This window comes from Phocoena sinus, chromosome 8 (genome assembly GCF_008692025.1).
Source record: "Phocoena sinus isolate mPhoSin1 chromosome 8, mPhoSin1.pri, whole genome shotgun sequence".
Lineage (NCBI taxonomy): Eukaryota > Metazoa > Chordata > Mammalia > Artiodactyla > Phocoenidae > Phocoena > Phocoena sinus.
Window position 1 is genome coordinate 24,143,739 of NC_045770.1, and position 26,643 is coordinate 24,170,381.

The 26,643-nt window shown below is 36.6% G+C and overlaps 1 protein-coding gene across 1 annotated transcript in view; it reads right to left on the reverse strand.

Annotated features, from left to right (window-relative positions):
- ATM (ATM serine/threonine kinase) overlaps window positions 1-26,643 on the reverse strand; it is a 140,030-nt gene that overhangs the window by 70,961 nt on the left and 42,426 nt on the right. Inside the window, 11 exon segments of the mRNA XM_032640231.1 lie at window positions 12,105-12,304; window positions 12,799-12,925; window positions 13,874-13,989; window positions 17,302-17,548; window positions 18,796-18,965; window positions 20,021-20,194; window positions 22,197-22,317; window positions 24,178-24,308; window positions 24,440-24,515; window positions 25,335-25,490; window positions 25,589-25,671. Coding sequence (XP_032496122.1) covers window positions 12,105-12,304; window positions 12,799-12,925; window positions 13,874-13,989; window positions 17,302-17,548; window positions 18,796-18,965; window positions 20,021-20,194; window positions 22,197-22,317; window positions 24,178-24,308; window positions 24,440-24,515; window positions 25,335-25,490; window positions 25,589-25,671 — 1,601 coding nt within the window.

Sequence of the window (26,643 nt, forward strand, 5' to 3'; positions counted from 1 at the left end):
ATGTAAGGTGCTTGGCTCTTGTTTTTCCTAACTTGGGTCTCCTACAGGCTGGAAAAGCTGAGGGCACTGCTTGAAAACTGCTTGTTAGGGCTAACCAACAACCCACAGCTGCCTGGGATAACAGACTGCCTAATGCCTAGGATGAAAAGCTAGAGAGAGAGTTTCCTTGTAAAGTTAGAACACTCAAAATCACTCACATTGAGCTTCCCTGGTGGCGCAGTGGTTACGAATCCGCCTGCCAATGCAGGGGACATGGGTTCGAGTCCTGGTCTGGGAAGATCCCACATGCCACGGAGCAACTAAGCCTGTGTGCCACAACTACTGAGCCTGCACTCTAGAGCCCACGAGCCACAATTACTGAGCCCACGTGCCACAACTACCGAAGCCCACGCACGTAGAGCCTGTGCTCCACAAGAGAAGGCACCCCAATGAGAAGCCCACGCACCGCAACGAAGAGTAGCCCCTGCTCACCGCAACTAGAGAAAGCCCACATGCAGCAACGAAGACCCAACACAGCCAAAAATAAATTAAAAATAAAATTCACTCACATTTTCAGAGAATTTATAAAGTCACACACATGCCCAGGGTAAGGTGCTTGCTCAAAAACTACCTAAGAAGACCATAATCTTTCACTTTGTGCTTAACCTTAGGCTCAGTGCAAGCCGAGCTAAATGCTGAAGGAGAGTCTTAACACAGAGCCAATCTGCAAAGACTAGGAAAGCTTTCTCTCTCTCTTTCTCTCTCTTTGGCTCTTGGTATTCAAGGAAATCTCTGTCAAAACGCTACCCGAACGCAAGTTAAGCAACAGTCTTCAGTGACTACAATGGCAAGGAATACGTTCTCTAGAAAAACAGTTGAGTAAATTCATGAAACAAATGTACCACTACAGCCATCAACAATTCAAAAAAAAAAAAAAAACAGTCAAACCTTGGGGAAGGGGAAAATCTGATTTCCACAGGTAATATATCATAATAGTAAAACGTCCAGTTTCAACAAAAAAATCACAAGGCTTTCAAAGAAATAGGAAAGTATGGACCCTTCAAAGAAATAAAATATATTGACTAAAACAGTTCCCAAGGAAGGTCAGACTGGAATTATTAGACAAAGACATTGTCAAACAACTGTCTTAAACATGCTAAAAGAGCTTAAAGACAAATGAAAATGAAGATACAGCATACCAAAACTAATGGGATTCAGCAAGGGCAGTGCTGAGAGGAAACTATGTTACAGTAAACAGCTACATTAAAAAAGAAGACAGACTTGAAGAACACTACAAACACTTAAGAATTAACACCTCAAACTCTTCCAGAAAAGGGAACAGGAGGGAATACTTCCTAACTCATTTTATGAGGCCAGCATTTCTCTGATACAAAAGATAAAGACACCACAGGAAAATTATAGTCTCTAATACTCTGATGAATATATATATATATATATATATATATATATATATATATATGCAAAACTCCTCAACAAAATACCAGCAAACTGAATCTAACAGTGCATTAAAAGGATACACATCAGGGCAGAAGTCAAGATGGCGGTGTGGGAAGACACGGAGTTAGTGTCTCCCAACAACTAGGGTGCCTGCTGGCTGCTGCTGGGGGACTCTGAACCCCAAGGAGACAAGAGGAACCCCAGAGTGAACCGGCAGAACATAGGGGGACCGAGGTGGGGAGGAGAAGTGGAGGCCAGACAAGATCAGCACCCCTGAGGCTGGGGAGATCAGGAGAGGCTGGTGGGAGGGACTCTCTAGGAAGAGCAAGCGAGGAGCATAGGGCAACTGCCTGGCCCACTCGGGCCGGGGGGCCTGCTGAGCTCCCAAGCTGGTTTCCCCCCTCCAAAGCCCAACCAGGCCACGTGCGTCCTGGGGGCATAGGAGGGAGGCCAGGGAGATCAGGAGAAGCAGGTGGGAGGGGCCCTTGGGGAGGAGAGGGAGAGGAGTGGTGGGCAATGGCCTGCTCACTTGGGCACTGGGAGGCTCCTGAGCTCCCAGGCCAGTCCCCTGCCCTACAAGGCCCCCCCTTCACACCCCTGCCCGGCTGCATTGGTCCTGCGGGCATAGGAGGGAGGCCGGGGAGATCAGGAGACAGAGGTGGTAAGGGCCCTCCTAGACCCCAGACCAGAGGAGCAGGAGAGGAAAGGAGGGTGTTTGACCCACCCACTCAAGCCCAGGAAGCCTGCTGGGCTCCCAGATAATCCCCTGCCGTCTGAGACAAGGGATGGGGGGCACACCTGGGGACCTTCAGTTCCTTGAGCCTAAGCCCCACCCCCCACAGCCCCCAAGGCTTTTTCCAGTGCTGTGGGTCCCGAGCATTGGCCACGCCCACTACCCAAACCTCCCCCTTGCTTAGGGCCCACTCTCCACAGCCAATGCCTTCCCCCTCCCACCCTCCGCCTTTTTTTTTTTTTTTTTTTTTTTTTTTTTTTTGCCGTACGCGGGCCTCTCACTGTTGTGGCCTCTCCCGTTGCGGAGCAACAGTCTCCAGACGCGCAGGCTCAGCGGCCATGGCTCACGGGCACAGCCGCTCTGCGGCATGTGGGATCTTCCCGGACCGGGGCACGAACCTGTGTCCCCTGCATTGGCAGGCGGACTCTCAACCACTGCACCACCAGGGAAGCCCCGCCTTTTGTTTTTTTTTTCTTTTCCCTCCTCCTCTTTTTTACTATGGTGGTACTGATGTATCTTCTGGCGGTTGATTCATCTATATTTTTATTTTTACATTCTTTCTAACATACCTGTTAGTTTCCTAGTATAATTTTATTTTTTACTTTGTTATTGCTCTTTCTTTTTTCTTCCTGCCACCCCACGGGGCTTGTGGGATCTTGACTGGCCAGCCTGGGGTTGGGCGGAAGCTCCTGCGGTGGGGTTCTAAGTCTGAAACACTGGACTAACAGAGAACCTCAGACCCCTGGGAATATTCATTGGAGTGAGGTCTCACAGAGCTCCTCATCTCAGCACCAAGACCCAGCTCTACCCAATAGCCTACAAACTCAAGTGTTAGAAGCCTCAGGCCAAACAACCAGTAAACCAGGAACACAGTCCCACTAATAAAAAAAAAAAAAAATTAGATGGCAAAAAAATACATCACAGACGAAGGAACAAAGTTAAAAACCTACAAGACCAAATAAATGAAGAGGAAATAGGCAATCTACCTGAAAAAGAATTCAGAGTAATGATAGCAAAGATGATCCAGAATCTTGGAAACAGAATGGAAGCGCAGAATGAGAAAATACAAGAAATGTTTAACAAAGATCTAGAAGAACTAAAGAACAAACAAACAGAGATGAACAACACAATAACTAAAATGAAAAATATACTGGAAGGAATCAGTAGCAGAATAACGGAGGCAGAAGAACGAATAAGTGAGCTGGAAGACAAAATGGTGGAAATAACTGCCAAGGAGCAGAATAAAGAAAAAGGAATGAAAAGAATTGAAGACAATGTCAAAGACCTCTGGGATAATAATAAACACACCAACATTCGAATTATAAGGGTCCCAGAAAAGAAAAGAAAAAAAAAAAGGGTCTGAGAAAATATTTGAAGAGATCATAGTTGAAAATTTCCATAACATGGGAAAGTAAAGTCACCCAAGTCCAGGAAGCACAGAGAGTCCCATGCAGGATAACCCTTAGGAAAAACACACCAACACATATATTAGTCAAACTAACAAAAATTAAATTCAAAGAAAAAATATTAAAAGCTGCAAGGGAAAAACAAAAAATAACATACCATAAGATTATCAGCTGATTTTTCAGCAGAAACTCTGCAGGCCAGAAGGGAGTGGCAGGATGTAATTAAAGTGATGAAAGAGAAAAACCTACAACCAAGATTACTCTACCCAGCAAGGATCTCATTCAGATTCAATGGAGAAGACAAAAGCTTTTCAGACAAGCAAAAGCTAAGAGAATTCAGCATCACCAAACCAGCTTTACAACAAATGCTAAAGAAACTTCTCTAAGCAGGAAACACAAGAGAAGAAAAAGACCCACAAAAACAAACCCAAAACAATTAAGAAAATGGGAATAGGAACATACATATCGATAATAACCTTGAATGTAAATGGATTAAAGGCCCCAACCAAAAGACACAGACTGGCTGAATGGATATAAAAACCAGACCCATATATATGCTGTCTACAAGAGACCCACTTCAGACCTAGGGACCATACAGACTAAAAGTGAAGGGATGGAAAAAGATATTCCATGCAATCGGAAATCAAAAGAAAGCTGGAGTAGCAATAGTCGGATCACATAAAATAGACTTTAAAATAAAGACTGTTACAAGAGATAAGGAGGGACACTACATAATGATCAAAGGATAAATCCAAGAAGAAGATATAACAATTATAAACATTTATGCACTCAACATAGGAGCACCTCTATAAGGCAAATGCTAACAACCATGAAAGGAAATATTGACAGTAACACAATAATAGTAGGGGACTTTAACACCCCACTTACGCCAATGGACAGATCATCCAAACAGAAAATAAATAAGGAAACACAAGCTTTAAATGACACAATATACCACATAGATCTACTTCATATTTACAGAATATTCCATCCAAAAGTGGCAGAATACACTTTCTTCTCAAGTGCACACAGAACATCCTCCAGGATACATCACATCTTGGGTCACAAGTCAAGCCTTGGAAAATTTAAGAAAACTGAAATCATAAAAGGCATCTTTTCTAACCACAACACTATGAGACTGGAAATCAATTACAGGAAAAAAGATGTAAAAAACAAAATACATGAATGTTAAAAAGTGCACTACTAAATAACCAAGAGATCACTGAAGAAATCAAAGAAATAAATACACAGAAACAAACGACAATGAAAACACAATGACCCAAAACCTATGGGACGCAGCAAGAGCAGTTCTAAGAGGGAAGTTTATAGTAATTCAATCTCACCTCAAGAAACAAGAAAAATCTCAAATAAACTATCTAACCCTACACTTAAAACAACTAGAGAAAGAAGAACAAAGAAAACCCAAAGTCAGTAGAAGGAAAGAAATCATAAGATCAGAGCAGAAACAAATGAAATGGAAACGATAAAAACAACAGCAAAGATCAATAAAACTAAAAGCTGGTTCTTTGAGAAGATAAACAATATTGATAAACCCTTAGCCAGACTCATCAGGAGAAAAACGGAGAGGACACAAATCAATAAAATTAGAAGTGAAAAGGAGAAATCACAACTGACACTGCAGAAATACAAAGGATTATAAGAGACTACTACCAACAACTGTATGCCAATAAAATGGACAACCATGAAGAAATGGACAAAATCTTGGAAAGGTACAATTCGCCAAGACTGAACGAGAAAGAATTAGAAAATATAAACAGACCTGTCATGAGTAATGAAATTGAAACCACACTTTAAAATCTTCCAACAAACAAAAGTCCAGGACCAGATGGCTTCAGAGGCAAATTCTATCAAACATTTAGAGAAGAGCTAACACCAATACTTCTCAAACTCTTCCCAAAAATTGCACAGGGAGAAACACTCCCAAACTCATTCTACGAAGCCACCATCACCCTGATACCAAAACCAGACAAAGATATCACAAAAAAAGAAAATTACAGACCAATACCATTGATGAACGTAGATGCAAAAATCCTGAACAAAATACTAGCAAACACAATCCAACAGCACATTAAAAGGATCATACACTATGATCAAGCGGGATTTATCCCAGAGATACAAGGATATACACATAATCAATCAATGTGATATACCACACATTGATCAATTGATACACAAATCAATCAATGTGATACACCACATTAACAAATTAAGGAATAAAAGCCACGTGATTATCTCAATAGATGCAGAAAAAGCTTTTGACAAAATTCAACGCCCATTTATGATAAAAACTCTCCACAAAATGGGCATAGAGGGGACTGACCTCAACATAATAAAGGCTAAATATGGCAAACCTACAGCAAGCATCATACTCAATGTTGAAAAACTGAAAGCATTTCCACTAGGATCAGGAAGAAGACAGGGATGTCCACTCTCGGCACTCTTATTCAACATAGTTTTGGAAGTCCTAGCCACAGCAATCAGAGAAGAAAAAGAAATAAAAGGAATACAAATTGGAAAAGAAGAAGTAAAACTGTCACTATTTGCTGATGACATGATACTATACATAGAAAATCTTAAAGATGCCACCAGAAAACTACTAGGACTAATCAATGAATTTGGTAAGGTTGCACGATACAAAATTAATGCACAGAAATCTCTGGCATTCCTATACACTAACAACGAAAAATCAGAAAGAGAAATTAAGGAAACGCTCCCATTTACCACTGCAACAAAAAGAATAAAATACCTAGGAATAAACCTGCCTAAAGAGGCGAAAGACTTGTACTCAGAAAACTATAAAACACTGATGAAAGAAATCAAAGACGACATAAACAGATGGAGAAATATACCATGTTCTTGGACTGGAAGAATCAACATTGTGAAAATGACTACACTACCCAAAGCAATCTACAGATTCAACGCAATCCCTATGAAACTATGAACAGCATTTTTCACAGAATTAGAACAAAAAATCTTACAATTCGTATGGAAATAGAAAGGACCTCGAATAGCCAAAGCAATCTTGAGAAAGAAAAACGGAGTTGGAGGAATCAGGCTCCCCGACTTCAAACTATACCACAAAACTACAGTAATTAAAACAGTATGGTATTGGCACAAAAACAGAAATATAGATCAATGGTACAGGACAGAATGCCCAGAGATAAAGCCACGCACATATGGGCACCTAATTTACGACAAAGGAGACAAGAACATACAGTAGAGAAAAGACAGCCTCTTCAATAAGTGGTGCTGGGAAAACTGGACAGCTACATGTAAAAGAATGAAATTAGAACACTGCCTAACACCATACACAAAAATAAACTCCAAATGGATTAAAGACTTAAATGTAAGACCAGATACTATAAAACTCTTAGAGGAAAACATAGGAAAAACACTCTTTGACATAAACCACAGCAACATCTTTTTTGACCCACCTCCTAGAGTAACAGAAATAAAAACAAACAAATGGGACTGAATTAAACTTGAAATGAAACAACAGACAAAGGATTATACTCCAAAATATACAAACAGCTCATGGAGCTCAATATCAAAAAAAAAAAACAATCCAGTTAAAAAATGGACAGAAGACCTAAATAGACATTTCACCAAGGAACACATACAGAGGGCCAAGAGGCACATGAAAAGATGCTCAACATCACTAATTATTAGAGAAATGCAAATCAAAACTACAATGAGGTATCACCTCACGCTGGTCAGAATGGGCATTATCAAAAAAGCTAGAAACAATAAATGCTGGAAAGGGTGTGGTGAAAAGGGAACCCTCCCGCACAGTTGGTGGGAATGTAAATTGATACAACCACTATGGAAAACAGTATGGAGGTTCCTTAAAAAACTACAAATAGAACTACCATATCACCCAGCAATCCCACTACTGGGCATATACCCTGAGAAAACCATAATTCAAAATGAGACATGCACCACAATGTTCACTGCAGTACTATTTAGTAGCCACCAATAGCCAGGACATGGAACTAACCTAAATGTCCATCGGCAGATGAATGGAGAAAGAAGATGTGGCACATATATACAATGTGTACAAACTCAGCCATAAAAAGAAACGAAACTGAGTTATTTGCAGTGAGGTGGATGGACCTAGAGTCTGTCATACAGAGTGAAGTAAGTCAGAAAGAGAAAAACAAATACTATATGCTAACGCATATATATGGAATCTAAAAAACAACAAAAAAATGGTACTCATGACCTAGAGCAGGAATAAAGAGGTAGACATAGAAAATCGACTTGAGGACATGGCGTGGGAGGGCGAAGCTGGGGCGAAGTGAGAGTAGCATTGACATATATACACTACCAAATGTAAAATAGTTGGCTGGTGGGAAGCAGCAGCATAGTACAGGGAGATCAGCTCAGTGCTTTGCGATGACCTAGAAGGGTGGGATAGAGAGGATGGGAAGGAGGCTCAAGAGGGATGGGATATGGGGGGACATGTGTATGCATATGGCTGATTCGCTTTGTTGTGCAACAGAAACTAACATGGGGGCTTCCCTGGTGATGCAGTGGTTGAGAATCCGCTTGCTAATGCAAGGGACATGGCTTGGAGCCCTGGTCCAAGAAGATCTCACATGCCATGGAGCAACTAAGTCCATGTGCCGGAACTACTGGGCCTGCACTCTGGAGCCCGCAAGCCACAACTACTGAAGCCTGCGTGCCTAGAGCCACAGGCTCCGCAACAATAGAAGCCACCACAATGAGAAGCCTGCGCACCACAACAAAGAGTAGCCCCTGCTCGCCACAACTAGAGAAAATCCCACATGCAGCAACAAAGTAATTTGTTTAAAGTAATTTATATTAAAAAAGAAACTAACACAGTATTGTGAAGCAATTATACTCCAATAAAGACCTATTAAAAAAAAAAAAGGATATACATCATGAGCAAGTGGGATTTATCCCAGGAATGTAAGAGTGGATCAGTATAGGAAAGTCAATCCATGTAATATACCACGTTGATAGAATGAAAGAATACAACACATGACCATCTCAACAAACAGAAAAGGCATTTGACAAAATCTAACATCCTTTCATGAGAAAAACACTCAGAAATACATCAGAATAGAGAGAAACTTTCTCAACAAAATAATGGTAACCTATGAAAACCCAAAGCTAACGACATAATGTTGAAAAACTGAAAGCTTTCCCACTAAGATCAGGAATAAGACAAGGATGCCCACTTACACCACTGATACCCAATACTGTACTGAACTTCCAGCCAGAGCAATTAAAAAAGAAAAAGAAATAAAGGGCATCCAAATCAGAAAGGAAGAAGTAAAACTAAATCCAGATGACATGATTCTATATATATAGAAACTCCCAAAAGAATCCACAATAAATCTACTAGAAGTAACAAACAAATTTAGCAAAGTTACAAGTCACAAAATCAACGTACAAAATTATTTGTGTTTCTATACAATAGCAGTTGACAATCTAAAATGGAAATTGATTAAAAAACTCCATTTACAGGGCTTCCCTGGTGGCACAGTGGTTGAGAGTCCGCCTGCCGATGCAGGGGACATGGGTTCATGCCCCGGTCCGGGAAGATCCCACATGCTGCGGAGCGGCTGGGCCCGTGAGCCATGGCTGCTGAGCCTGCGCGTCCGGAGCCTGTGCTCTGCAACGGGAGAGCCCACGACAGTGAGAGGGCTGTGTACCGCAAAAAACCAACCAAACAAACAAAAAAAACCTCCATTTACAAGAGCATCTAAAAGAATTAAATACCTGGGAATAAATCTAACCAAGGATGCGAAAGGCCTGTGCACTGAAAACTATATAGCATGGATGAAAGAGATTAAATAAGTTCAACTAAATGGAAAGACATCCTGTGTTCATGGATTGGAAGGCAAATTGTTGAAATGTTAATACTATCTAAATAGTCACATATTCAATGCAATCTCCCTCTAAATTCCAACAGACTTTTTTGCATAAACTCACATGGAATTGCAAGGGACCGCAAACAACAAAAACAATCTTGAAAAAGAAGAACAACACTGGACGACTCACACTTCCTGATTTCAAAAGTTACTATAAAGCTATAGTAATCAACACAGCATGGTATGGCACAAGTAAAGACCAATGGAATAGAACTGAGAATCCAGAAATAAACCCATACACCAATGGCTAACTGATTTTTGGCAAGGATGCCAAGTCCCTTCAAAGGGGAAAGAACATTCTCTTTAACAACACGCTGGAACAATTCAATTTCTACATGCAAAAGAATGACATTGAACCCCTAACTCACACCACATATAAAAATTAAAATGAATAAACAACCTAAATATAAGAGCTAAAAGCATAAAACTCTTAGAATAAACTCTAAGGATAAATCTTTGTGACCTTAGATTTGACAATGAATTCTTACATATAATACCAAAACCATGTGAAACCAAAAAAAAACAAGATAAATCAGACTTTATCAAAATTAAGAAGATCTGTGCATCAAAAGACATTATCAGGAAAGTGAAAATTTTATAGGATGGGAGAAACTACTTTCAAATCATATATGAATTCAATATCTAGAATATATTTGCAAATCATATATTAAGAGTTCAACACCAAGAATATATAAAGAACTCCTACGGCTCAACAAAAAGACAATCCAATTTTAAAAAATGGGCAAAGGACTTAAGCAGACATTTCTCCAAAACAGATATACAAATGGTCACTAAGCTCATGAAAAGATGTTCAATATCATTAGTCAGTAGGAAAATGTAAAATCAAAACCCCAGTGAGATACCACTTCATACCCATGAAACAACCCAAGTGTTCATCAACAGATGAATGGATAAACAAAATGTGGTACATATATCCAAGGGAATATTACTTAGTGATAAAAAAGTATGATGCTGGATGAACCCTGAAGATATGCTAAGTGAAACAAGCCAGACAGAAAAGGAAAAATAAGTTATGATTCTACTTATATGAAATATCTATAACAGGCAAATTCATAGAGACAGGAAGTATATTAGAGGTTATCAGGGGCTTACAGGGAAGTGGTAATGTGGAATTATTGCTTAATGGGTACAGAGGTTCTATTTGAGGTAATGAAAAAGTTTTGGAAACAGTGGCGATGGAAACACGAAACTGTGAACGTAATTAATATCACTGAATTGGACACTTAAAAAAATGGTTAAAAATGACAAATTTTATGTTATATATTTTACCAAAATAATAAAACCTAAAAAAAAAATTAGTGCTGGAAAAAGACTGAATGACTATACAAACACGTGACTTAAATTAAAATAAAAATTATAAAATATTTTTTAAAAGCCAAAAAAGAAAAATATGAGAAAACAAAATGGAAATAGGTATCTTCATGTGCTTTGAAGGACTTAAATTTATTTGATGGCAATGTTAACTACTAATAAGAAAACAAATAATAGAAACATCATTAAAGTCAATGGAAAGGAATAGAGATGCTATAAAGAACATACATCCCAAAATCTATAGTAACTGTGATGTTGTGATTTATAATAAGAAATATATATTTGGTCCCCATTTCTGGCACAGAGTTCCTAAAACTCTTGGAATTTCCTGTGACAAGGACAATAAAGGAGTCTTTTTTTATGTTAATGAGTAAATTTGGAGAAGCACCTAAGAATGGGGGCTGGTTGCCAGGAGAACCAACCCTGTGATTAGAGGGTTGGAACTTTCGGTCCCACCTCTCTGACCTCCAAGAAGGGCATAGGGAGATGGAAGCTGATTCAATCACCAATGACTGTGATGATTTCATCAGTCATGCCTATTTAATGAGGCTTCCATTAACACCCAAAATGATGGGGTTTAGGGAGCTTCTGGGTTGGTGAACACTTGCAGGTATGGAGAGAGTGAAATGCCTGGAGAGGGCATGGGAGCTCCATGCCCCTTCCCCATACCTTGCCCTATGCATCTCTTCCATCTGGCTGTTCCTGAGTTATTTCTTTTTGTAATAAACCGGCAATCTAGTGAGTAAACAGGTTTCTTGAGTTCTGTGAGCCACGCTAGCAAATTAATCAAACCTATGAAAGGGGTTACTGAAATCTGTAGCCACTGATAACCTGGGCTTTCAAATGGTGTCTGATGAGGTTGGAAAGGACAATCTTGCAGAACTTGAGCTCTTAACCTGTGGGATCTAACACTATCTACAGCTAGGTATCAGCTGATGTCTGGATAATTCCCTGGATGTGTACAGGGAACCCCTCTTTGCCCCCTACCACACACACTGTAAGTGGTGACCAGAACTGCTATGGTAATATATATATTTATGGCCATCTAAAATTAGAATATTTAAAATGTTGAAGACCCTTAATACTTAAAGATTTCTAGAGTTGGAGAAGTAGTGATGCACTTTGTAAAATATAATAGGTAGATATAATATATATTAAAAAGGCAAAATTCAGAAAACAACACTCTGGCTTCTACCTTGTAGAAGTATATAAATTTTCAATTAAGATAAAAGGGTAGAAAAACTACTTATATATTAGTCTAAATATATTATTTACCTTTGGTTGATATAGTGAATCAAAGTATAAATAACATCTCGAAGAACAAAGGCCCAAGCTCCTCCTAAGCCACTCTTTATATCGTCCATTAATAAACTAACAAACAGGTGATATATTTTAAGAATTCTATGTTTTTTATAAACATTATTTGTCTCAACTGCTTGCTCACATATGGCCAGAAGAATTTTCTGATAGGAATCCTAGAAAATAAAGATACATTTAGTAAAAACTTGCCTAATCACATATACTCAGCCCATAATACATATATTTTTTATTCAAAATACAGAATTCTAAATTATAGAATTTTGTTTTGGGTTTTGATATCAAATGCAAAATATTACATTAAGAAAATTACTATCTTAAACCTAAAAAACTACTGTCAATTTACTTAGTTTTCAGAGAGTAAACAATAATAGTGTATCCTTAAAATATACATTATATATATATATGTATATATTCCCTGAGCCAACATGACTAAAATGTCATGAAATTCAGCCCTCCTATGTGACATATTTCAATTAATACTGACAAGTAAAATACCAAGATATAAACTTGTAAATGAGTGTTCTTCTTAATTTATTCAGATAAATTTTCCATTTGTTTACTTTTTTTTCTCTTTAAGATATACAGATTTTCTAACTGAAAAAGAAGGAATTCTCCCTTCAGTTATTATACTAATTTAATGTATACTTACAGGGCTTTTGGAAAGAATTTCTAAAATGCTTTTAAGCTTGGTTTTGTGGCAATTGCTGATATAGGCAAATGTCGCTTTAATCACATGTGATGGAAAATGAGGTGGATTAGGAGCAGGATCCAAATCCCTAAGAGTTACAGAAAAAAATACAGTCATTTTCAGAAAAAAATTATCAAGAAAAAACATTTTCTTAATAGACAAGTGAAAATCCAAAAAGAAAATTTAGATTACAGTAACCCCAAATTTTGAAATTATTTTCTACTGAAAACTAGACTTTTAATAAAATCACAAATGACATTTCACAGTCTATATACATCAATCAGAATACCTAAATACTTTAACTTTCTAGGACTTAATTTTAAATAATTTGCTTAAAAAATCTTTTATAAAGTTAATGGAATTCCACAAATGAGACTTAATACCAATTCACTTCAGTTATGAATTAAAGCTCTATGCTAGTACTATAAACACAATAATATCTTAAGACACAGCAATCAAATACTACATCAAATGAAATTACATATGTAAAAGTATTTTAGTAGATATTATTACTATTTTATACGCTTAGCATTGTAGAGCATATAAAAGAAGTTAAGGGCATTTTCAAGTAGCTTACAATCAAGCTGAGAAAATAATTTTAACATTCATATACAACCAAGTGGGTTTCACATCCAAATGAAATTATAGTACAGTAAGATTCCCCTAGCAAAGGAGCATGATAAAGCAAAGGTGATACAGAAAGCCGAGTCATAGATAAGAAGAGAACAAAGAATAATGTCATGAAGAAGAAAATTTCATGAGACAGGAGATGGCAGAATGCTCAAATATTACAAAAAGATTGAGGAGAAAAAGGTCACTGAATTTGCGAATAAGGTGGTCAATTAAAAGATCAATTACTGTGGAGAGGCTACAGTAGAGCAGATACTTCAATTCAAAGGTAATTATTTTTAAAGAAACAGAATTTAAAAGCAGAGTACATGCCTAACAACTGAAATGGACATTTGAATGTGTTAACCAATAAACTTCTCAAGGTTCTGAAATTGCAGTTAATTCTCTAAGTTAAAAATACCCATACCCTGAAAAGTCACAGGGGTCAGTGCTTTGGCTGGCACCAGAAGTTGCTGGTTCATGTAACGTCATTAATAACTCCACCACAATCTCTGGTAAATTACTAATGAATAAATGATCAATCTGCAAGGATACAAAATTAAAATATATTTAAGTTTTCGTGTCTGTGATCTTTAAGACAGCTTAAGGGGCTCGTGTTACTGCCTCATTTCCAAAATTATTCAAAGTGACCAAAGATCTAAGATCTGCAAGACATACAGCTAACTCCACTTTTTTCTGTTATGCAGCCAACCTACAGACCGAAAGGAAAATAGGGAAATCATACCAAACAAGACTCTCTTAATCCAACTCCTTCGTTTAATTTTAAAGAATCATTTTAAGATATGGGGATATATGTATATGTATAGCTGATTCACTTTGTTATAAAGCAGAAACTAACACACCATTGTAAAGCAATTATACTCCAATAAAGATGTTAAAAAAATAAAATAAAATGAACCATTTTAATGAGTAAGGCTTCAGGTCTAGCCTAAAATTCCTCAAGCTAATCATTTTCCTGCCAACCAAATTCCCCACTGATCTATACTGCTCATCAATCTACATTTTACTCTTATTTGAGAACACTACCTCACTTAGAGAACTTTACTAGTAAGAATTCCCAGTGACTGGCAATAATCATCCCTTTGTTCCCTGCATAACTTTTCCCCAGATTTCTACTTGGTTGATATCCCAAATTCGGCTACCCACATGCCCTGTCATCAATAGTAGGCTAAATCCTCCTGGACAGGAACAGAACCTTCATCATCCACTTCCTGCCACAGGTAGCCTCACAAAAGGCATTAAGTTCTCTAAATATAAAGAATGGGTGTACTACATTACACCTCAGCCGAATGAATGAGAACTGTGAAGTCTTAAAGGTGGATTTGTTAGCTCTCCAAATAAGGAATTACAGTGCTTTAAACCAAAAGGCAAATGGCTGATTTATTATCTCTACTATCTTTACCTCTTCCACACAGAGGTTTGGAAACACTTCCTAATATAACAAAAATATTCTGGAATGTGACACTAAAGAAATCTAACGATACTAGCCTTTCCCTGGGCTTACACATTAGTTGTCATGTCATCATTTCCAAGGTTTAAGCCCTTTTAAAAATCCAGCCCCGAGGCTTCCCTGGTGGCTCCGTGGTTTAGAATCCATCTGCCAATGCAGGGGACATGGGTTCGAGCACTGGTCTGAGAAGATCCCACATGCCGCAGAGCAACTAAGCCCGTGTGCCACAACTACTGAGGCTGCGCTCTAGAGCCTGCAAGCCACAACTACTGAACCCGCGCGACACAACTATTGAAGCCCGCGCATCTAGAGCCCGTGCTCCGCAACAAGAGAAGCCACCACAATGAGAAGCCCATGCACCACAACGAAGAGTAGCCCCCACTCACCACAGCAAGAGAAAGCCTGCGTGCAGCAATGAAGACCCAACGCAGTCAAAAATAAATAAATTAATTAAATAATTAAAAAAAAAAACTACCCCCATTTTCGGTATATCTGGAATAAGTAAGGACAAACTGGCCAAATCTGATTAATACCAGAGGAAAATTAGTGAGTTTCCATGCACACAGATGACAGCTGACTTCATTAATTTCATGATTCTCTAAGCCAGATCAGTAATGTTTAGCTAAGGTACATATAAATTATTCAGATATCTAGATATAGCTAAACAATCTTATAACTGTAAATATTCTAAGCATTCAAAAACGGACGGTTTTAGAAGACTCAAAGACTGATAATAGTGGTACCAACACTTATCCACAGAAAAAAGAATCTTGATTGTTTCAGAGAAACTGCATATTAGAGAAAGAAAAAATTAACTTATAATGATGACGCTAAATGAAATTGAGACTAATAAAAATTAGGTTTATGTCTTTAACCAAGAGGCTAAGAAATTATTTTTAATTTTTACCTCTCTTCATGCTTGAGACTGGTGTTTTGATCAGGGTTTAATGCAATCACGCTTCCCTTCTAGACTTATTCTGACTCAAAACTGCTCTTTTGGTTTGAACACATAAAGAAGAATAGTAAGAGTAGGCTTGCTCAGAAGTCTAAGCCGGGAGATTGAATAAAAGGGCCTAGAGGCAGAGTGTCTTTCGTAACGTCCATACCCCCTGACATGCCAACATTCTGTTCCAACTGCCTTTTGGGCAAGGAGTACCTCTACTCACCGTCTGCCTCCAGACTACAGACTTACAACCAGTTCTGACTGGGAATGGCCCACCTAAGCAACTCAGAGTCTTGCTGTTCCACTTCTTGGTTCAACACAGATAACTGGGCAACAAAAGAAGAGTCTCTTGAAGTTTATCCGATTGTAATGCTGATGTTGACCAAGCTTGGTTAGTCATCCCTTACTCACATTAAAAAAAAAAATTGGAGTGACCAATCCTCTTTTACCTTAAAAAGTTTCCATATGTATTTTAATATAAGTTGCCTCAAATAATTATATATATATATAAATTACTACAAAACAAACAGAAGGGCTTCCCTGGTAGTGCAGTGGTTGAGAATCTGCCTGCCAATGCTGGGGACACGGGTTCGAGCCCTGGTCTGGGAGGATCCCACATGCCGCGGAGCAACTAGGCCCGTGAGCCACAACTACTGAGCCTGCGCGTCTGGAGCTTGGGCTCCACAACAAGAGAGGCCGTGACAGTGAGAGGCCCGCGCACCGCGATGAAGAGTGGCCCCCGCTTGCCGCAACTAGAGAAAGCCCATGCACAGAAACGAAGACCCAACACAGCCAAAAATAAAAATAAACAGAAATTGTTAGTTCCTTTTTAACTTTACTCCATCTTTCATCAAATAATGAGTACTCAATATATACTAGATAGTTGGGATACAACTGCAAAAAAGAAGAAAGAAAAAATCCTACCTTCACAGTACTTATAGTGGAGAAGGTTGATAAAAACCAATGAACATAATTCATAAGTAAGTTACATCATATGTTAGAAGGTAGTAAATGTCATGGAAAAAAACAGGATATGGTAACTTGGGATTGTACTTTTCCATGAAAAGTGAAGGGCTTAATGAGATTAAAGAGGAAGTGAAAAAGATTTTCTATACCTTGTTCAGTATTGTTTGAATTTAATAACCAGCTTGCATTAATGTATTACTGCCAATTAAAACAAAATTTTAAAAGAAAAAGTGATAAAATTATTCCAAACTTTTTAAAAAATTTCTGATTAAAAACATTTCATTTCAAAGCTAATCAAAAGGAGAGAACACTGTATAACAATAACAAAAAATTAATGGACTGCCTATGTTAGATAGTGATTATCACATAGTATTAAATTTAATTGCATAAATGATGAATAAATAGACTTAAAGTTTTAAAGTTACACCTCAAATCAATTAGGGGATAAAAAGTACAGCAGATGTTGAAGTCATACCTGTTTTCCTAATAAGTTTTCATCTTTAAGCATATCATAGACTTTGGTAGCAATCTTTCTTTGCTGTGCCATCCCACTGTCTCCTGTATCCTCATAAGCGAAGTATGGAAGAATATTTACAATTATCTTTGGAAAGCAGTCTGTCAGAAGACTTTTCCAATCCTTTTGAATCTGATTAGCAATGGACTTTACCTCATCAAAATGACTTCTAATCACCAGATGTGGAATCAAAACTTTATAACAAGACCTAAAAATATAAAAATAACAATATATTAAAATATATACATTTTTAATATACATTAAAAATATAATGTTTCAAAGTAAAATTTTATAATATAGTCCTTAAAATAATAAACTGGTTTTGGGAACTCCCTGGTAGTCCAGTGGTTAGGACTCCATGTTTCCACCATGGATTTGATCCCTGGTCAGGGAACTAAGATCCCTCAAGCTGTGTGGCACAGCCAAAAAAAATAAAAATAAAAATAAAAAAATAAAATGGTTTAATAAGCATTAGAGCATCACTTTATCCAGATCATTAAGCACCCTTACTCTAATTTTATAAATGGAGAAATGAAGTTAAGTTAATTCTAAATAGTCACACTGAAAAAAAGAGATCACCCTAATAGTGTGATCAAAAACAAGTGAAAATTGAATTTATTTATTCCGCATAATCAATTTATGCAAAATTATTGTAAAGTGAAAGCAATTAATAAATTCGAAGAATAAATGTAAATATTATTATTGCCAAAATGAACAAACAATAAGGACCACTAAACAATTACGAATTGCCTTCCCATCATCCTGATACCTAAACATTATTATTTAGTTGTTTCAAATCTCTCCATTTTCAAAATTTTCTTCTCCAGACTTGGAGTTAGCAAAATAAATACTTGTACATTAAACTTTAAATCAAACAGAAATAATGACTAAATGGTCCACAGTTAAGCAACAAATAAGAAAAATAAGGCAGAAATAATCAGCCACTAATAATTTACCTTTGATTTTTCATAGGGAAGATTATTAAATATTAAAGCTGAAAGAGACCTTAATGATCTCTATATGTAACTCCCTTACTTTAAAGATTAAGAAACCAGGCTTCCCTGGTGGTGCAGTGGTTGAGAGTCTGCCTGCCGATGCAGGGGACACAGGTTCGTGCCCCGGTCCAGGAAGATCCCACGCGGCTGGGCCCGTGAGCCGTGGCCACTGAGCCTGCGCGTCCGGAGCCTGTGCTCCGCAACTGGAGAGGCCACAACAGTGAGAGGCCCGTGTACCGCAAAAAAAAAAAAAAAAAGAAAGAAAAAGATTAAGAAACCAAGTCCCAGAGGGTGTTCATGTGGCTTGCCTGAAGTCATGTAGCTGGCTACTGACACAGCTAGGACCAGATCCTAAGTCCACTTCAATACATTTCCATTAAAAAACGCTGCGACACTCACATTATCATTAATACCTAATTTTAAATTAAATATATTTCACATGTGACACATGTAAACCTACCTGTAGAAATCTTCAATGTTTGTGTAGTTTAATAAAGTAAAAGGAAAAGAAGATAAGCTGTATTCAGTATCTTGAAGATTTAGCCATTGCAATACCAGATAATCCAAATGAGAAGCCATGAAGTCTTCTAAATGTCTATATCCAAAAGTTTCAGAAACTTTCTGTAAAACCTATACAAATCAAAAAAGAAGTCAATGTTTTAAGAAAATAATGAAATAATAAATCATTTAAATCCTTAATATTTATTTACAGTATGACTTTAAGCATTCATTTAACTTTTCTATACCTTGATCCACTCATCTATGAAATGGAGATAATAAAGGACCCACTTCAGCAAAATTCAACAAGAAAAATGTATTTAATATAATTACTCAATGCCTGGTACACAGCAAACCCTCAATAAATGTTAAATGAATAAAAACAGAAAACTGTTTCAATTTTCAAGATTTGATTATATTTCATTATAAAGTAAAACAATTCTTCTCAGTCCTAAACCCAAATGAGAAAAATCCAAACACTATATTCCACGTACAATAATAATTAGGTAGTGTAACTGTATAATTTATTTTAAAGGAACTTCTTACTTTAATACTGAGAGGTAAAAGTTTAACTATCTAGACAGATTACTTATAGGTTGGCCTATTGTAAAGCTCCACTGGAAACCATGCTAGTTATATCAAGCCATGATCTATCACTGGTTCATCATGTAAAAATCTAGGATGTAAAGGCTTGGAACTTCCCAAACCATTAATGCTGAGGTGTTGGAACAGGGGCAGGAGTAAGCATTCTACAACACTGTGTTGGACCCTGGTCTTCCTAATCATGCAACTTAAAAGCTTTATAGCTCTAAAATTTGACTCCTGGCCCCGCTAGATCCCAATGTCCTGCTCCAGAATCCACTAGGCAAAACACGTACTACTCCTTTTTTCTCTGCTTCCCCCAATAAATACTGTTCCAGAGGGCCTGGTCTGCCTATGACAGGTCACTTAATCTCGTTAGTTCAATAACTGCCTTGTGAAATGCTCTTAAACTTAATGTAAAAAATGACACTGTATACAAATAAATACACTATTTTAAAAGTTATTGCTTTCTAATATACCAAATCTAAAAAATAAAACTGTCTCTAAGTCTTTAATAAATGCCACATTAAAAATCTAGCTTTAACCTTAATTGTTTAAAAGTTACCCAAGGAAGATTATAATAAAAAATATTAATCCACAGTTACCTTTTTAATGAGGTGAGGCTCTAATCCATTCTCTTTCACAGACTTGCATAGGGCAAATAAAGCCTGTTTTTCACATACAGGGCTATAGTATAACACCACAGCTATCATCATCAGTAAAACGGCCTTTCTATTACAAAGCTCATCCAAAATTTCAGAGTTTTCAGCTCTGTGGGACTTCGGAATAATTTTAAAAACAATATGCAATGTTAATATTTAAGTATTCCAAATAAACCAACCAGACTAAAACCAGAGTACACCACGACAACATCTAAGCAGCCCGTGAACAGTTTTAAATCCTATAGTTATGGAGCTAAGAAGAGATATTATGAGAAAGGACCACAGTTTCTACAGAGGGAAAGACTGCTTTTGATAAGATCTTATAGAAAGAACTGCCAAACATTTCAATGGGCATAAAGCACTTTAAAGAAAAAAAAAGAGAAAGAAATAAATTGCAGGAAAGTGAGAAACTAAAAGCTCTTCAACTACCAAGTATTACCTCCTAAGATGTTTACCATTATAACTTAATATATAGCTCTTTATTCTTTAAAAATATTATCGGGGCTTCCCTGGTGGCGCAGTGGTTGGGAGTCCGCCTGCCGATGCAGGGGACACGGGTTCGTATCCCGATCCGGGAAGATCCCACATGCCGCGGAGCGGCTGGGCCCGTGAGCCATGGCCACTGAGCCTGCGCGTCCGGAGCCTGTGCTCCGCAACGGGAGAGGCCACAACAGTGAGAGGCCCATATACCGCAAAAAAAAAAAAAAAAAAAAAAAAAAAAAAAAAAAAAAAAAAATATTATCATATATATTACTAAAAAGACCAATAAAGTCATGCAACTAGATAGAATGATATATGCTTCTAGTTTAACAACCAATCATTTTTCCAACAGACATGTACATTTTTTGACTTGCTATACTTGGTAGAAGTTTCTCTTCACATTTGGAAAAAACTGCCAGTCACTGATCCTATTGCTATTTTTGGTACAAAAAAAAGGAAGGACCTAATTCCTTTACTAAATGGCAATCACTGACATGTTTGAAAATAGCATGAGGTTCCCACTAAGTCAACTCCTTTACCTATTCCTTATAAAAGACAGATCTACAGACTCTAATATTCAGACTCTCTAACATTCTAGCAATAGTTAAAAATTCAGTTTTACTGGGAACTAAACCCAACATGCTATGCAAGAGGGAGGAGATATGGGGATATATGTATATGTATAGCTGATTCACTTTGTTATGCAGCAGAAACTAACACACCATTGTAAAGCAATTATACTCCAATAAAGATGTTAAAAAAAAATGAATACAAGATTCAAGTTCTTTCCATAAACTTGTTCATTACAGTCTGCTTCTATTAATGACATCTAAGACAGAATTTGCTTTTTTTTGATAACAATGTTGATTCACATTATGCTCTCAAGATGTAAAACTTCTTAGATCTTTCTCCAAATTAACTGCTGTCAGGTCAGTATTCTCCCTTTTTGCACATGACAGGCTGATTTTAAAATATATAATATGTTATTTCTAGTAAATTTTAAATGAGTATTATTTACACTCATTTTTCCAATCTATTGAAACCTTTTTCTAAATTCACATTCTTTCATGCAACTTTCCTTTTCAGTTTGGTGCTGTTACAGAATATATAGTCATTTGACTAACTGCTGCACACACTTTTAATAAACAAATCAAGGCATAGATAAATGAATAAATTCTACCACTAAGACAATTTTTGCCATTTTAAGAAAAATATTATTCTACAGAAAAATATGAAAATCATAAGGTTCATTAAGGAGCACAAAGGTAATTTGATCTTCCCAATTAGAACATTTTTCCTCAATCCATTTCTTCCTCTTGTCACCTGTTCTGTGAATTAGCTTTTAATCAGATCTTACCAAAATACAGTTTTTAATTAAAAAAAGCCATTTATACTATAAAAGCTCAGTAAATTCTGTTTTTCCTACAAAAATGCTGCATATAAGTTGAACCAAAAGAAACTGTCATTATTCAACCAATTCTGACCTATAAATAAAGTAATTTCAATAAATTCATATAGCTGTTCTAGTCTAAATTTATATTGTGAACTACTGGATATATACTGTCTTAGGCCAAACTTGGTAAAGTAATATATTTATAGAACGCATATGATAACAGCAAATAAGCATTACTAAAATTACCACTTCTCTCATTCCTTCCTGAGCTTTCAAGTATGAATTTTCAAATGCTGCTTGCTGAAGCTTCAAAGGAAGTGCTTTCAATAATGTGGAAGGACCTCCTTTTTTCATATGCTGAAATAATCTTAAAAAAAAAAAAAAGCAAAAAGTAAAATATAAACCATACTTTCCAAAGCATATTTACAGGGCAAAAATAAATCACTCTGTGAGACATACTAACATATCAGAAGGAAATGTGAGTCTATTTAAAGAGGTTCAAATCTACTGCTTAATATTAGGGTCTTTACCATATACTCCATTTTCTCCTAGAACTGAAAAGGGTCTCAACAGACCTTTTAGATTATTGCCCAAACCTGAATATCCCTGAACTCTTAACTAACCAGAAAAGAAAAATTGTCCTCTGGTCAAATACCAATTAGAAGCAGCCACAGACTCTTACATCAACCTGCTCTAATATTTAATCACAACTTAAAAGTGGATAGCTTTACTGTCTTGATATTCCATTACAAAAATTTTACGTGATAGAGAAAAGCTGATCAGTGCTTTTTGCACAATGTACAATCATATTTAAGGGCAACTCTTGAACCAATTTTGTCCTTTATCCTTTTTTACTAATCAAAACTTATGAAAGTATCAACTTTTTTGGTGTTCCTGACTCCTTCAGTTTCTCTAATCTCTCTTAAATAGCCTAATATTAGATATCTAACAAGTAAACAACCAATAAATAAATGCTATGCTCATGTCACTCATGAATTTATGCATTTTTGAATCTTAAGAGATTTTTTTAATGCCACCACTACCTTGCTTTATTATATTCAACTTATGATCCTCTGTAACCCCAGATCTTTAACTTTAGTATATATTTTCTATCTTTTTTAAGCACTTGAAGCAAGCACACATTCATTAGCAAACCTTACAATGCTCTATGGTTTTTATTAAAAACAGTCCTAAGCCTGAGCAGTCAGACACGACTGACTTATGAAAACATTGTTGTCAGAAACTAACACAACATTGTAAAGCAATTATACTCCAATAAAGATGTTAAAAAAAATATATTGTCAGCATATCCAAATTTTGGACACATCTAACACATGTATTTATGTGACTGCTGGGCAAGTTCTTTATAGCATTCTTTAATTATTGGTCACTTACATTTGAACAGTAATATTATTTAAATGATTTTCAGCTTTGATGTTTTTAAAGCATAATGTAATTTTTTTTCAAATGTTCATGGATTTTACAAATTATTAAACAACTGGCACATTCCAAGTATTATTCTAGGTACTAAATATACAAGAAAAGAGAAAAATCAATGCCCTCTAGGAGCTTATATCCTAGGTAAATGTGCTAAAATACAATTATTTCAACTGGTGATAAATGCTACAGAGAAAAATAAAGCAGAGAGGTGCTTTATTTACAGGAGTGTGAGGTAGGAAAGGGAGAGGTAGGTTATAATTTAGAGTTTTAAAATCAAGTTGATAACCTGATAAACATGCAGTTGTTGAAAAATTAATATTTGCTTCTTCAGGTACTCAAACATAAAACACATCCCTGTGAGAGAAACACTCCAATGTCTAACTCTATGTTCACTTGAATAAATATGATTGTCATTAGCACAATGTAAAATGTGCTAATTTTCATTTTACAAACTCATATAAAATCTCAGTAATATCCAAACATCCTATATCTCTTGTAAGTGGGAGTAGACACACCTCATTCAACTCAACCACTTACTAGCTGTATGGCACTGAGCAAATTACTTTATCTGTCTAAGCCACAGTTTTCATTAATAAATTGGAGAAAATAATAGTATCAAAGTGATACAGTTGTCAGAATTAAGAGAAAACATAAATGCCAGGCATACAATATATGCTCAGTAAACGTTAACAATTTTTAATATCACAACTAGTGAACTATGACTGTCCTACACATTGAATTGCTATCTGCAGCATGCCAGACACTTCATGAATACTTGACCCATTACCTATTGATTGACTGTGCAGCCAACATGCGAACTTGGTGATGATTATCAGCAAGAAACTGTGGAAATACTTCATTTACAGGAAAGTCTTTTCCCATTACATTCAGAATAGCCCATTTTGAATAAGGATCAGCCTATGGGAAAAGAACAACTGAGGTTAAATGTGAAATACTAAGAGAAAAATCACCCATTAACAAACAGAAACAAAGACTGCTTTAAAAATGTCAATGGAGACCATACTAATAACTGAAGTAGAATAACTCACCTCAAGCAAAGTTTTAAGGCATTTTACTAGTGCCATTCTTACAGAGAATGTGCATTTTCCCTCCTTTGTTAAGTGCCTGAAATAAAGTATGTGTCTTAATATCAAGTAATTATTCCAATAAAAGCACAGTTAAAAAAAAAAACAACACTGGACATTAAGGTTATTCTAGGCTGCTTCCAAAATTTCTTTCCATGGTAAATTTAATTCTCACTATGTGGCATATGCCAATATTCTCACCTTCCAAAAATTCCAGCTAAAATAAATTGGTTGGAAAAGGAGTTCATTTTAATGTATGTTATTTGTGTCACATGATTATGCCTCATTTTGGGGCTATTCCACTTCAGCTAACCATGTTATAGAAAACTTGCTTTAAAAGGAAAACATTTTTAAAGTTGCTGTGCTGTTATATCAAAGACTTAAAAATGACATTCTATACTGACTCAGAAGTCCTTGCCCACCAAATGGTAGGAGGGCTCTAAATTACATATATGTGCTCCTCTATAGGTGTCTTGGTATTAACTCACACTATGACTATATGCATGAAATAACCAGAGAATGACAAGGCCAATTTGTCCACTTTAGGAATATAAACTACTCAATTGATTTAGACTTGTTGCACTTTGCTTTATTCATCATATATGTCAAACTATTAAGAGATTCAAAATTCACAGGGAAATACACTAAAACCACTTTAGGAAGCCAAGTCTTAAGCAGAAAACAATTCAGTTCTTCAAGCAATTAAGGAGGGAAACACAAATTACATGTCACTATTGTTAAAAGATGTATATAGTTACAGTCGAGGATTAGAAGAAATCACTAATGTAGAAATGCAAAGTTTGCATTTGTATGCAGAAGTGGCAAAAGAAAAGTAACTCCACAAAATGTCTATACCCACCAAAATGCTTCAATCACTGTTAGAAACTGTCCTTGAGCATCCCTTGTGTTCTCAGCATCCATATTTCCTTGACATAGGTTCGTCACTATGTGAAGGACATGGTTTAAAATGGTTTTACAAACATCTTGGTCACGGCGATACAAAGAACACACATTGCTGTGATGGAAAAAAATTTAACTTTATCAGCATAACAGAACATACCAGTTTAATCTACAAATTTAGAGTGAATATTTTATATGGTTTTAATGTCTTACGATAGTGGTTTTAGAAGTTCAACAACATCTTCCATTGGCAAGGGATATTCTTCTCCAGGAAGGTCCTTTAAAAGCACTAGATACTAAGATAGTTGGGTGGGGGAAATTAGTTGTTGTTGTTTTTTTTCATATATCATTTATTTAAATAAGTACATATATGTAACCATAAATTCATATATAAACACATGTGCATACACACACACACACGAGCAGTGAATTTTTATGAAGCAATATAATTTTTAAAAAGGGGGAAGCAGGGGTGTTTTGAAGTCAAACAGAGCTGGATTTAAATCCCTGCATCATAACCTGTTACTACTTGAGTGCTTTAAAAACTTGCCTTGTCATCTGAGTCTTTGTACTCCCAGCTTTAAAATGAGGATATAGCACTTACCTGGCCAGATTACTGTGAAGATTAAAGGAAATGAATGTAAAGGTCTAGCATTTATTGTAGGAATTCAGTAAGTGACAGTGTTATCACTGTTGGAGTTAAGTGCCTGAGCAAGAGTCTGAAACTATATTATGTCACCACCCTCCGAAAACAATGCTTGGGGATAACTTCAATGGTTAAACACTATTCTATTAATTATGGGCAGTGAAGAATCCAAAAACCCTGACTTATCTTACTATAAGGCAACCTTGTAAGGCTCTCTATGGAACGATGGATATAAAGGGCTACTCAGCAACTACCGGTTGTTACAACTGGTAGTTATAACCAGGCAGCCAGTTTCTGACAGCTGACAAATAATTTTCTAGCTGTATTAAGAATCAGAAGGCATTTTTTTCCTATCATCTGTATGTAGAAAATTGTTTCTTACTCCTTCTGATACTATAAAAGAATATTAAATTGGACCATTTTAAATATTTGCCATGAGAGTCATGTGTGATGTTACTAAGTGTCTTGAAGTGACTTTGAACATCAAAGCCCCAAGAAAAGCATACAGCCCTCCCCATTGGTTGGGGCTAGAGACTTGACTAGAGTATTTGCCAGGGTTGAAACCAGGGAATCAAACAGGGCTCAAATAAGCATATTTGCCGGGGCTAGGGGATCAACCAGA